The 11,885-nt window shown below is 40.6% G+C and overlaps 1 protein-coding gene across 2 annotated transcripts in view; it reads right to left on the bottom strand.

Moving 5' to 3' along the window:
- Orc1 (origin recognition complex subunit 1) overlaps nucleotides 1-11,885 on the bottom strand; it is a 45,623-nt gene that overhangs the window by 8,052 nt on the left and 25,686 nt on the right. For both annotated transcript variants that reach the window (XM_074080131.1, XM_074080132.1), the window contains exons 7-12: nucleotides 11,640-11,744; nucleotides 10,898-11,093; nucleotides 1,994-2,091; nucleotides 1,389-1,490; nucleotides 867-1,038; nucleotides 222-329 (exon numbers count right to left, since the gene is read on the bottom strand). In XM_074080131.1, coding sequence (XP_073936232.1) covers nucleotides 222-329; nucleotides 867-1,038; nucleotides 1,389-1,490; nucleotides 1,994-2,091; nucleotides 10,898-11,093; nucleotides 11,640-11,744 — 781 coding nt within the window. The remainder of the gene's footprint in view (nucleotides 1-221; nucleotides 330-866; nucleotides 1,039-1,388; nucleotides 1,491-1,993; nucleotides 2,092-10,897; nucleotides 11,094-11,639; nucleotides 11,745-11,885) is intronic.

The following is an 11,885-nucleotide window of genomic DNA, read 5'->3' as shown; positions in this document are numbered from 1 at the left end:
CTGCCAGGGAAGAGGAGAGATACAATGTCAATTAGTGAGCCAGTGCCAGAGTGAAGACTTGTTACCACTGCTTCAGCTGCAGGAGTTGCCCAGGTCACCCTACCAAGCAGTGAGGAAGTTGACAGTCTCAGATGAATACAGAGGGATTTCCTCCTATTCACTCCTGGGACAGCACAGTCAAGTACTGCCTACTCTTTCCAGTCCTCCTGGGGATATCTCACCTCATCTACAAGCAGGACAGTGGTTTCGTGAGGGGACCCTTGAGTGCAGAATCGCTTTGCCAGCAGTTCCGCTGCATGGTTAGCTGTTGCCTTCTGGCCTGTCAGCTTCTACATTGGGCAAAAAGCAGTTGCAATTATCAGTAAGGACTTTACTCCCATGGATTGAACATACAATCTGTAAAAGGATGAAGTTATTTAGTCTAACGACTTCAGTGTACGATACTCTGCCTCACACTCTAGTCTCAGTGTTAACCTAATGGGACAGGAGAAGGTACCAAAGTAGAAAATTTGAAACTGTATGTTTGAAATGCTTGAGTCACAGGCTGGTCCCAAAAACCTCCCTAAAATTGCTATTACATCATTTTTGGACATTACTTGTTCCAAGTAACAGCTAATAAATCAAAGAACAAGGTTTACAACTTGGGTTACCTCTAGCCTCTATGCCATAGTTGACTCCCCTGCAACCTGTGAGCTAGCAGTTGCAGCTATTTTGGCAAGTCCTGCTTTGCCTGCAGTCAGTCAATACCCAGCTCTGCCTTCCTCATCCTTGCCACCATTGCACAAGGACATGAGAAATAAAACATTCCTTTTTCATGTGCCTCTAAGAAACTGTATTTGCCAAAATGCCCAAACACTTTTGCTTACCTGCAAGATCTGCACATAGACTTGGTGGGGCTCTGTCAGCTTCATGCCATTCACTTCAATGTATTGAAAGGGAGGAACATCATTTGTTAGAGCTGCCTGCTGCAGACAGCGAATCACCTCGTGTACAGTAGCAGTCTTCCCTGTACCGGGGACACCGGAGATATACATGCACCTAAAGCAAGAATGGAAGACCTGTAGGCCAGTCCATGCCAGCAATATCATGCCAGGAAGGCCAGAGACTCCGTGAAATGTGGAGATGGGGATACTAAGGACCATCCATGGAAACTGGTCAGCGTAGACAGAATCACCCATTCCACAAGCAAGACTGTATGCAAACTGACTACCCAAAGAAAGTTAGTCTAATTTTTTTGAAAGGCAGAATTCCTTACTCCTATAGAATTACGGTGGGAACAAAAGCTGCCTCAGAAGCTGCAAGCTTCAGCAATAGTTTTGCTTACCGTCCTGAGCCTGGTTTCAGCAGGACCCCCTCCCCAAACTACCCATTTCCCCAGTATGACTCACCCTCCAGTACAGTCAAGGAGTTTGCTCTCCACAAAGTTGTAGATATCTTGGAATTCCTGCTCCCTGCAGGGAAGTGACTCAGGCACAGCAGAAACATGCAGCCTACAGTTGGTGATAAATGGAGGAAAAGACTTTAGAAGCCTTTTATCATCTACTTATGATAAAATGGAAGAGGCTTATCTATTGATTCTACATGAAAACTCCAGCACAAATGCAAGGAAATGCCTTCATTCTAAATCTCTCCATGCATCCTCAATTGTTAGCCTCCTTTCCTCCAACCAAATCACTCAAGTAGACCTCATCCTACAATAATTTCTAGTTTACTTGATTTCTGCTAGGATCTAGGCTTTTGCATTTTGAAAAAGTACCTATGTAACAGTTCTGAAGGGCACCTAACTAAGAGGTACTGTCCTGACTAATCGCCTCCCATTCCCGAGAAGATGGTGACAGTGGACTGGAAGATGACTCTCTCTAAGCCTGACCACATTAGTACAGCCAAATGCTGCTTGAGAGGTTTCTTTTTAAACACTCATTTTATAGCAGGGTCACCAGTGACCGCAAATCCCCTCACCGCCTATCCGAATGGGATCCAAAAGCAGCACTACCTCAGCCGGGCCTCCTCCAGCACGCTGGCTGGCTCCCGGGCAGCCAGGTTTCGACTGCGGATTTGGGGAGTGGCTTGACGTGGTGTTCTAGGCTTGGGCTGTATTCAAAGAAGAGAACGTGATTCAGAAAGAAAAACAAAGCAATATCCCATCCAGGACACAGTGCACTGATCTGGTAAAAGATGGTGGTGAATCCCTCTTGATTCCCACTGCACATCACATATACATTTTGTTGACAGTCCAAATCCCTTTCCTTTCCTTCTAATTTATATATAGTATCAAGATTTGAAAACAATGTTAATTTGAGGAAAGAATGAAAAATCATGAGCATGCTAGGCAAGCATTCTATTACTAAGCTACTACACCTTCCACCCTTGGATTAAGTACTTTTTAAAGTACTATTTACAAGTAAGATATTATCTTGAAAAACAAGAAATTATTAAGAAACCTGAATTATTTTGGCCTAAACAGAAGATAGAAGACGAGCTGTAAATTGGGTTTGAGTCATAAGCTCTTTCTCTAGGTTTGTTTGAAATACAGTGAAGCTTTGGTTTGGAGAAATCTTGCCAGATTTTTCCACTCTAAACCTCAGGGTCACTGCTCAGGCTCACAATTTTATTCTTCTTTCTTCCTTGCTACTGACTTGCTGGTTAGAGCAGGCCTGTTTCTGCTCTCTCCTACTGCTCACAGTGATTCAGAAATCACCATTTCTCCTCCACCTCTTCCTCAAGGGAAAGCACTTAGCAACTCTGGCTGTTTAAAAGGCTTTACATCTATTAATTGTGGAGAAAATAGCAAAGGAATAACAAAACCTTCCATCAAGAAGCCTGGTAGAGTTTGATCTTTTTATTGTGCTAAAAGTGTCCTGCAGTCTGCATACCCATTCTTTTGGGTGAGGCTCAGGAGATGCAATCAAACCAGAATAAGGGGGAACATTTTGCATATGTGAGGCACTCTAGGCAAAGATAGCCTCTAGTTCAAACTTGATCTACTGGATTCCCTTCCCTAGAGAATTCTCTTTGATTTCAACCCAAGCTCTATCTTGATATGGCAAAATGGACATCAGCTTTAGAATGCCTTCTAATCAAGTATCTCCCAACTATGTTCTAAATAAGATGTTCTTGAACCCACCTCAATGAGAAGACCCTTCTTCCTTAATATTTTTTAAATGTTCTGATAAAATTCCACAGGAAGCAGAAAAGATACCTATTTCTCTTTCTTCCATTTCACTATTACACAAGTCATTACCAACACCTAAGCAGCACTCAGTCTCTCAGGTGCATCAAGTGGAAACAAGACTCAAAATGACCCTGGATTCAATCCCTGCCCCCAGCACTTGTTGGGGAAAATGCAAAGACCAGGGATCAGCTTTTGGGTATCTCCTAGGAAGCTTGGCTCCTGGCTATTTGACTTTGGATCGTAAAAGGAACCTGAACTCAAAAATTACTCTCAAGAGAGATTCCAAGATGGCGGCTAGAGGTAGGAAGCAGAAAGCGAGACTCCTATAGTGAAATCTTGGAGAGACGCTGGAGACACACTTTGCAGGCATAATCACCGAGAAAAGGCATAACTTTGACTCCTCCACATCTCCAGCCGGCGCAGAGAATCTCCACTTCACGTTAAACGGAGAACCGAGGAGGCCCCCGGGGCCGCCAGTGGCCGGTGCCCATACGGCTTGGGAAGACGCGGACCAGGTGAGCTTCGCGGTACCGCGGTTCCCCCACAGACAAGCCTGGGCCAGAGCAGCATAGCCCCCTGGACAGACTGACCTCCACCCGGGAAAAAAAGAGAAACTGAGTACTAAGCAATAAGAACAGTTAAGACACGCTGGAAAGAGGGTGGGGCGCCCTGAGCGCTGAAGATTGGGGGAAGGGACTCCTTCCCGGGACTGTAAATAAACGAGCCGGGCGGGCCGGAGAGGCTCTGGCGGGAGCGGGGCGCGCCCAGCAACCAGGAGCAGGGACGCTTGTGAGAGGAGGGAAGACCCACTTCCCACGTGAACTGTAAATAAACACGCAGGCCTGACAACGCGGGGCAGTGTCGCCTTTCCCAGTGCTTGGAAAGGGAAAAGCCTGTAGCAGAGGCCCCCCTCCCCCGCACAGGAGAACTCTGAGCAAACAAAGCCTGTGGGACCAGGTGAGTGCTAAGCTCACCCCAGAGATCTGCATAAATAACGCCGCCAGCTACAGGCTGAGAGCAGCAGGCAGGCAAGCCACAGTTGCAGATACCACTCTCAGAACTGCCTCCAGACGCTTTTTTTTCTTTTTCTCCCTACCTTTGATGAGAGAACAACCGAATTACACCTGCAAGCCGAAAAACTTACTGAAACTATTGCATTTGAACTGGGGACACTTGGTGGGGGTTTTTTTTTATTTTTTCTTCTGTGTGTGTGTGAGTGTAGTTTTGTTCTACTTTAAGCATCCCCTTTGATGAGACAACTACAGAACAACATCTGAGGCACCAACTCCAGGACTGGAGATTAAGACGGACATCCAAATTATTAAGACTGAAATTGCATTGCATATAAACTTGGAAGTTTTTTGGTTTTTTTTTTTTTTTTTAATTTCCTATTTTCCATTTTATTTTAATTCATTTTTATAAATAGATATTACTTTCATATACTTATTTTTTATTTTTTTTATCTTTGATTTTCAATCCTCTCTCTGTCACTCTATTGTCTGTTCAGCTTACTGTCGATTAGTACACTAACACTCCCTGTTTATACCTTTGAAACTCTCTTGTCTGATACCTTGTTCTGCTTTCTCCCTCTTGTCTGTATATTTGTTTTCCCCTTTTCTTTAACTTCTTGCTTTCCATCTCAGCTCACTCTTCCGTTCTCAATATTACCATTGTTATTATTACAAGCTAGAAAATACTTAATTACACACAGTACAGGGACAGTAACAACAGGAAGGACAATGACAGGAAGACAGAAAAAACAAGGAAACCAGTTTCCCCACAGCAAAAAATTAGTACAGGAACCAGAGGGGAATGAAGAGAACAGAAACTCAGAGCCAGACTCCAACAAAATGAAGATAAACTATGCCAAAGGACCCAATGAAGCCTACAAGAATAATTTAAAAGAAGACATACTACAAGTACTCAATGAGAATTTTATAGAGATGATACTGGATAGGGTCAACCAAAATGTACAGGAGACACTCAAGAAATTCCAAGACAATAAAAATAGAGAATTTGAAAAAGCAAAAGAAGAAATAAAGGAAACCATAGAAGCACTGTATAAACACCAAAGTGAAAGAGAGAACACAATGAATAAATGGATAAATGAACTCAGGACAAAAATAGACAACAATAAAGAAGAAAACAGCCAGGATATGGAAAACCTCAGAAAAAAGAACGAAACAGAACTGCAAAACAAAACGGAAAGCCAATCCAGCAGAATAGAACAAACAGAAGACAGAATCTCAGAACTTGAAGATGAAATGGTAATTAAAGGAAAAACCGAAGAACTATTAATTAAACAACTCAAGACCTGTGAAAAGAAAATGCAAGAACTCACCGACTCCATCAAAAGACCAAACTTGAGAATCATGGGCATCGAAGAAGGAGAAGAGGTGCAAGCGAAGGGAATGCGTAATATATTCAACAAAATAATAATGGAAAATTTCCCAAATCTAGAGAAAGATATTCCCATACAAATGCAAGAGGCCTCCAGGACACCAAACAGACCAGATCAAAATAGAACTACTCCACGACATATCATCATTAAAACAACAAGTTCAGAAACTAAGGAAAGAATATTGAAGGCTGCAAGAGAGAAAAAACAAGTAACATACAAAGGTAAACCCATCAAAATCACAGCAGACTTCTCAACAGAAACATTAAAAGCAAGAAGAGCGTGGGGTGAGATCTTCCGGGCACTGAATGAAAATAACTTCAACCCCAGGATACTCTACCCAGCAAAGCTATCATTCAAAATAGATGGAGCAATAAAAGTCTTCCATGATAAGCAGAAACTAAAACAATATGTGACCACAAAGCCACCATTACAAAAGATTCTGAAAGGGATCCTGCACACAGAAAGTGACACCCAACTTAACCATGAAAAGGCAGGCAGCACCAAACCACAGGATAAGAAAAAGCAAGACAGTAGAGAGTAACATCAAGTTAGGTACACACAATCAAACCTTCAAACAACTAAGATAACTAAATGGCAGGAATCACCACATACCTATCAGTACTAACACTTAATGTCAATGGACTTAATTCACCCATCAAAAGACACCGTTTGACAAAATGGATTAAAAAAGAAGATCCAACAATTTGTTGCTTACAGGAGACTCATCTCACCGACAGAAATAAGCATATGCTTAGGATGAAAGGCTGGAAGAAGATTTACCAAGCTAATGGCCCCCGAAAACAAGCAGGAGTAGCAATACTTATCTCTGACAAAGTAGACTTCAAACCTACATTGATCAAACGAGACAAAGAAGGACATTCCATACTAATAAAAGGGGAAATAGACCAAAAGGAAATAATAATCATCAATCTGTACGCACCCAATGTCAACGCACCCAATTTCATCAAACATACCCTAAAAGACCTAAAAGCATATATAAACACCAACACAGTGGTTGTGGGAGACTTTAACACTCCATTATCATCAATAGATAGGTCATCCAAACAAAAACTCAATAAAGAAATCCAAGATCTAAAATATGCAATAGATCAAGTGGACCTAGTAGATGTCTATAGAACATTTCATCCAACCTCTACACAATATACATTCTTCTCAGCAGCCCATGGAACCTTCTCCAAAATAGATCATATCCTAGGGCACAAAGCAAGCCTCAGCAAATATAAGAAAATAGAAATAATACCGTGCATACTATCTGACCACAATGCAGTAAAAGTAGAACTCAACAACAAAACTAAAGACAAAAAACATGCAAACAGCTGGAAACTAAATAACTCATTACTTAATGAAGAATGGATCATCGATGCAATAAAAGAGGAAATTAAAAAGTTCCTAGAAGTCAATGAAAATGAAAACACAACCTACCGGAACCTATGGGACACAGCTAAGGCAGTCTTGAGAGGAAAGTTTATAGCCATGAGTGCATATATTAAAAAGATTGAAAGATCCCAAATCAATGACCTAATGATACATCTCAAACTCCTAGAAAAACAAGAACAAGCAAATCCCAAAACAAATAGAAGGAGAGAAATAATAAAAATAAGAGCTGAAATCAACGAAATAGAAACCAAAAAAACCATACAAAGAATTAATGAAACAAAAAGTTGGTTCTTTGAAAAAATAAACAAGATCGATAGACCCCTGGCAAACCTGACTAAAATGAGGAGAGAAAAAACCCAAATTAGTAGAATCAGGAATGCAAAAGGGGAGATAACAACAAACACCATGGAAATCCAGGAAATCATCAGAGACTACTTTGAGAACCTATATTCAAATAAATTTGAAAATCTAAAAGAAATGGACAGATTTCTAGATACATATGATCATCCAAAACTGAACCAAGAGGAAATTAATCACCTGAATAGACCTATAACACAAAATGAAATTGAAGCAGCAATCAAGAGTCTCCCCAAAAAGAAAAGTCCAGGACCTGATGGATTCTCTGCTGAATTCTATCAGACCTTTAAAGAAGAACTGATACCAACCCTCCTTAAACTGTTCCATGAAATAGAAAGGGAAGGAAAACTGCCAAACACATTTTATGAAGCCACTATTACACTTATCCCAAAACCAGGCAAAGACACCTCCAAAAAGGAGAACTATAGGCCAATCTCCTTAATGAACATTGATGCAAAAATCCTCAACAAAATAATGGCAAACCGAATTCAGCAACACATCAAAAAGATTATCCACCACGACCAGGTAGGCTTCATCCCAGGGATGCAGGGGTGGTTCAACATACGAAAATCAATAAACGTAATAAACCACATTAACAGAAGCAAAGACAAAAACCACTTGATCATCTCAATAGACGCAGAAAAAGCCTTTGATAAGATCCAACATCATTTCATGATAAAAGCTCTAAGAAAACTAGGAATAGAAGGAAAGTTCCTCAACATTATAAAAGCTATATATGACAAACCTACAGCCAGCATTATAATTAACGGAGAAAAATTAAAACCGTTCCCTCTAAAATCAGGAACCAGACAAGGATGCCCACTATCTCCACTCCTATTCAACATAGTACTGGAATTCCTAGCCAGAGCAATTAGGCAAGAAGAAGGAATAAAAGGAATACAAATAGGTAAAGAAACTGTCAAAATATCCCTATTTGCAGACGACATGATCCTATACCTTAAAGACCCAAAAAACTCTACTCAGAAGCTTCTAAACATCATCAATAGCTATAGCAAAGTAGCAGGATATAAAATCAACATAGAAAAATCATTAGCATTTCTATACACTAACAATGAGCAAACGGAAAAAGAATGTATGAAAACAATTCCATTTACAATAGCCTCAAAAAAAATCAAATACCTAGGTGTAAACCTAACAAAAGATGTGAAAGACCTCTACAAGGAAAACTATACACTTCTGAAGAAAGAGATTGAGGAAGACTATAGAAAGTGGAGAGATCTCCCATGCTCATGGATTGGTAGAATCAACATAGTAAAAATGTCGATACTCCCCAAAGTAATCTACATGTTTAATGCAATTCCCATCAAAATTCCAATGACATTCATTAAAGAGATCGAAAAATCTACTGTGAAATTTATATGGAAACACAAGAGGCCACGAATAGCCAAGGCAATACTCAGTCAAAAGAACAATGCAGGAGGTATCACAATACCTGACTTCAAACTATATTACAAAGCAATAACAATAAAAACAGCATGGTACTGGCACAAAAACAGACATGAAGACCAGTGGAACAGAATAGAGGATCCAGATATGAAGCCACACAACTATGAGCAACTTATCTTTGACAAAGGAGCTAAAAATATACGATGGAGAAATAGCAGCCTCTTCAACAAAAACTGTTGGGAAAACTGGTTAGCAGTCTGCAAAAAACTGAAACTAGATCCATGTATATCACCCTATACCAAGATTAACTCAAAATGGATCAAGGATCTTAATATCAGACCCCAAACTCTTAAGTTGATACAAGAAAGAGTAGGAAATACTCTGGAGTTAGTAGGTATAGGTAAAAACTTTCTCAATGAAACCCCAGCAGCACAGCAACTAAGAGATAGCATAGATAAATGGGACCTCATAAAACTAAAAAGCTTCTGTTCATCAAAAGAAATGGTCTCTAAACTGAAGAGAACACCCACAGAGTGGGAGAAAATATTTGCCAATTATACATCAGACAAAGGACTGATAACCAGAATATACAGGGAACTTAAAAAACTAAATTCTCCCAAAACTAATGAACCAATAAAGAAATGGGCATGTGAACTAAACAGAACTTTCTCAAAAGAAGAAGTTCAAATGGCCAGAAAACACATGAAAAAATGCTCACCATCTCTAGCAATAAAGGAAATGCAAATTAAAACCACACTAAGATTCCACCTCACCCCTGTTAGAATAGCCATCATCAGCAACACCACCAACAACAGGTGTTGGCGAGGATGCGGGGAAAAAGGAACCCTTTTACACTGTTGGTGGGAATGCAGACTAGTACAACCACTCTGGAAAAAAATTTGGAGGCTACTTAAAAAGCTGGACATCGATCTACCATTTGATCCAGCAATACCACTCTTGGGGATATACCCAAAAGACTGTTACTCCAGAGGCACCTGCACATCCATGTTTATTGCGGCACTATTCACAATAGCCAAGTTATGGAAACAGCCAAGATGTCCCAGCACTGACGAATGGATTAAGAAAATGTGGTATCTATACACAATGGAATTTTATGCAGCCATGAAGAAGAACGAAATGTTATCATTCGCTGGTAAATGGATGGAATTGGAGAACATCATTCTGAGTGAGGTTAGCCTGGCTCAAAAGACCAAAAATCGTATGTTCTCCCTCATATGTGGACATTAGATCAAGGGCAAACACAACAAGGGGATTGGACTATGAGCACATGATAAAAGCGAGAGCACACAAGGGAGGGGTGAGGATAGGTAAGACACCTAAAAAACTAGCTAGCATTTGTTGCCCTTAACGCAGAGAAACTAAAGCAGATACCTTAAAGCAACTGAGGCCAATAGGAAAAGGGGACCAGGAACTAGAGAAAAGGTTAGATCAAAAAGAATTAACCTAGAAGGTAACACCCACACACAGGAAATCAATGTGAGTCAATGCCCTGTATAGCTATCCTTATCTCAACCAGCAAAACCCCTTGTTCCTTCCTATTATTGCTTATACTCTCTCTACAACAAAATTAGAGATAAGGGCAAAATAGTTTCTGCTGGGTATTGAGGGGGGGAGCGGGAGGGGGCGGAGTGGGTGGTAAGGGAGGGGGTGGGGGCAGGGGGGAGAAATGAACCAAGCCTTGTATGCACATATGAATAATAAAAGAAAAATGAAAAAAAAAAAAAAAAAAAAAATTACTCTCAAGCCTGATGTGGTGGTACATGCCTGGGATCTCAAGATTTCAGCAATTGAAATCTCAAGTTTGAGGCCAAGGGCTGAAGGCATGGCTCAAGTGATAGAACCTAGCAAACAGAATGCCTGAATTCAACCCTCAGTGCTGGAAAAAAAAAAAAAAAAGAATCTCTTCAAGTTCAATGCCAGTCTGGGCTACATAACAAAACAAGGAAAAAAAATCACCCTCAAATGGATTCATTTTTCAGTCCTCCAGTTCACTTAGGTTGGCTTCTCTGTGGACATTACAGGAGGAATAGCTTTAAATATGACAGGCCTGCGGAATTCTGCTGTTATTATTTGATCTCATTATGCCTATCCTTTAAATTAAGAGGGCCATTTTTCTGGAAAACATTCTAAAAGAAGCTTACAATTTTCTTTGGTGTCTTAGAGGGGGTCTGTACAGATGACTTAGAGGAAGGCAGCCGGTTCCTGGACTCGCATCCAAGATTTCTCCTTGGAAGGGCTGGAGCAGAAGCCTCTTCTTCCTCGCTGCTAGAATCTGAAGCCTCTGCTGCTGGCACAAAGTCTTCCTCTTCTTGGTCACTTTTATTTTTTTCCAGAAACCTGAATGGTAGGAACATATATTCTGATCCTTGTGAGAACTTGATAAAGATCGATGTGGATTAGAGGCATTACTCTTTCCTGTCACCATGCAATATAGGATTTGTTCTACTTGGGTACTCCTAAGAAATTCTGCTCAGGGTATTATTTATCTCATTAATTCCTAGATGGCTTTGTGAGTTGTAAATTATTATTCCTAGTTTACACATTAAGGAATTGAAGCTTAGAAAGGAAGGACAAATAACCATCCCAAAGTTCACAGATACAAAAGCCCAAATTTTAATTGAGGTTTATCAAAGTTAATGTTTTTAGGCATCCCACCCCAAGTCTTGCTGGGAATGATAGTTATGGGGCCATGGGAGCAACATAAGCCCAGGGCAGCACTTCTTAAACCTTTCAAACTATGACATTTGTGTGAAACTTAACATAACTCCAGACATGCTAGGTAAAAGCTGATTTTCAATGGATCAGCAAATAACAAACAGAAGAGGCATTAAAGGATAAGATTACAAGTATCACAGATGGCAGTCCTGCCAAAGATAGTCTTACCGAAGCTGCTGCCTAATCCGATTCAAAGTCAAGAGAGAACTCTTTCTGCAGACACGCTGGATAGTAGAGATGGCTTCAGTGTGAACTTCTGGTTCTTTTGCCTCCCTGCAAGGTATTACAGGGAGGTTATGGGGGAAGCAGTTTTGGGCACCAAGAATCTATAGCATCCACTAGAAGTCAGTCAGGTGGTCTCACAGGCTCTTATCCTTTATGGCTATCTTGGAAAGAAAAAATTTTTAAGTATAG

This window comes from Castor canadensis, chromosome 7 (assembly GCF_047511655.1).
Source record: "Castor canadensis chromosome 7, mCasCan1.hap1v2, whole genome shotgun sequence".
Lineage (NCBI taxonomy): Eukaryota > Metazoa > Chordata > Mammalia > Rodentia > Castoridae > Castor > Castor canadensis.
Note: the sequence above shows the minus strand (reverse complement) of the source record. Positions and strands in the feature narration are given on the sequence as shown.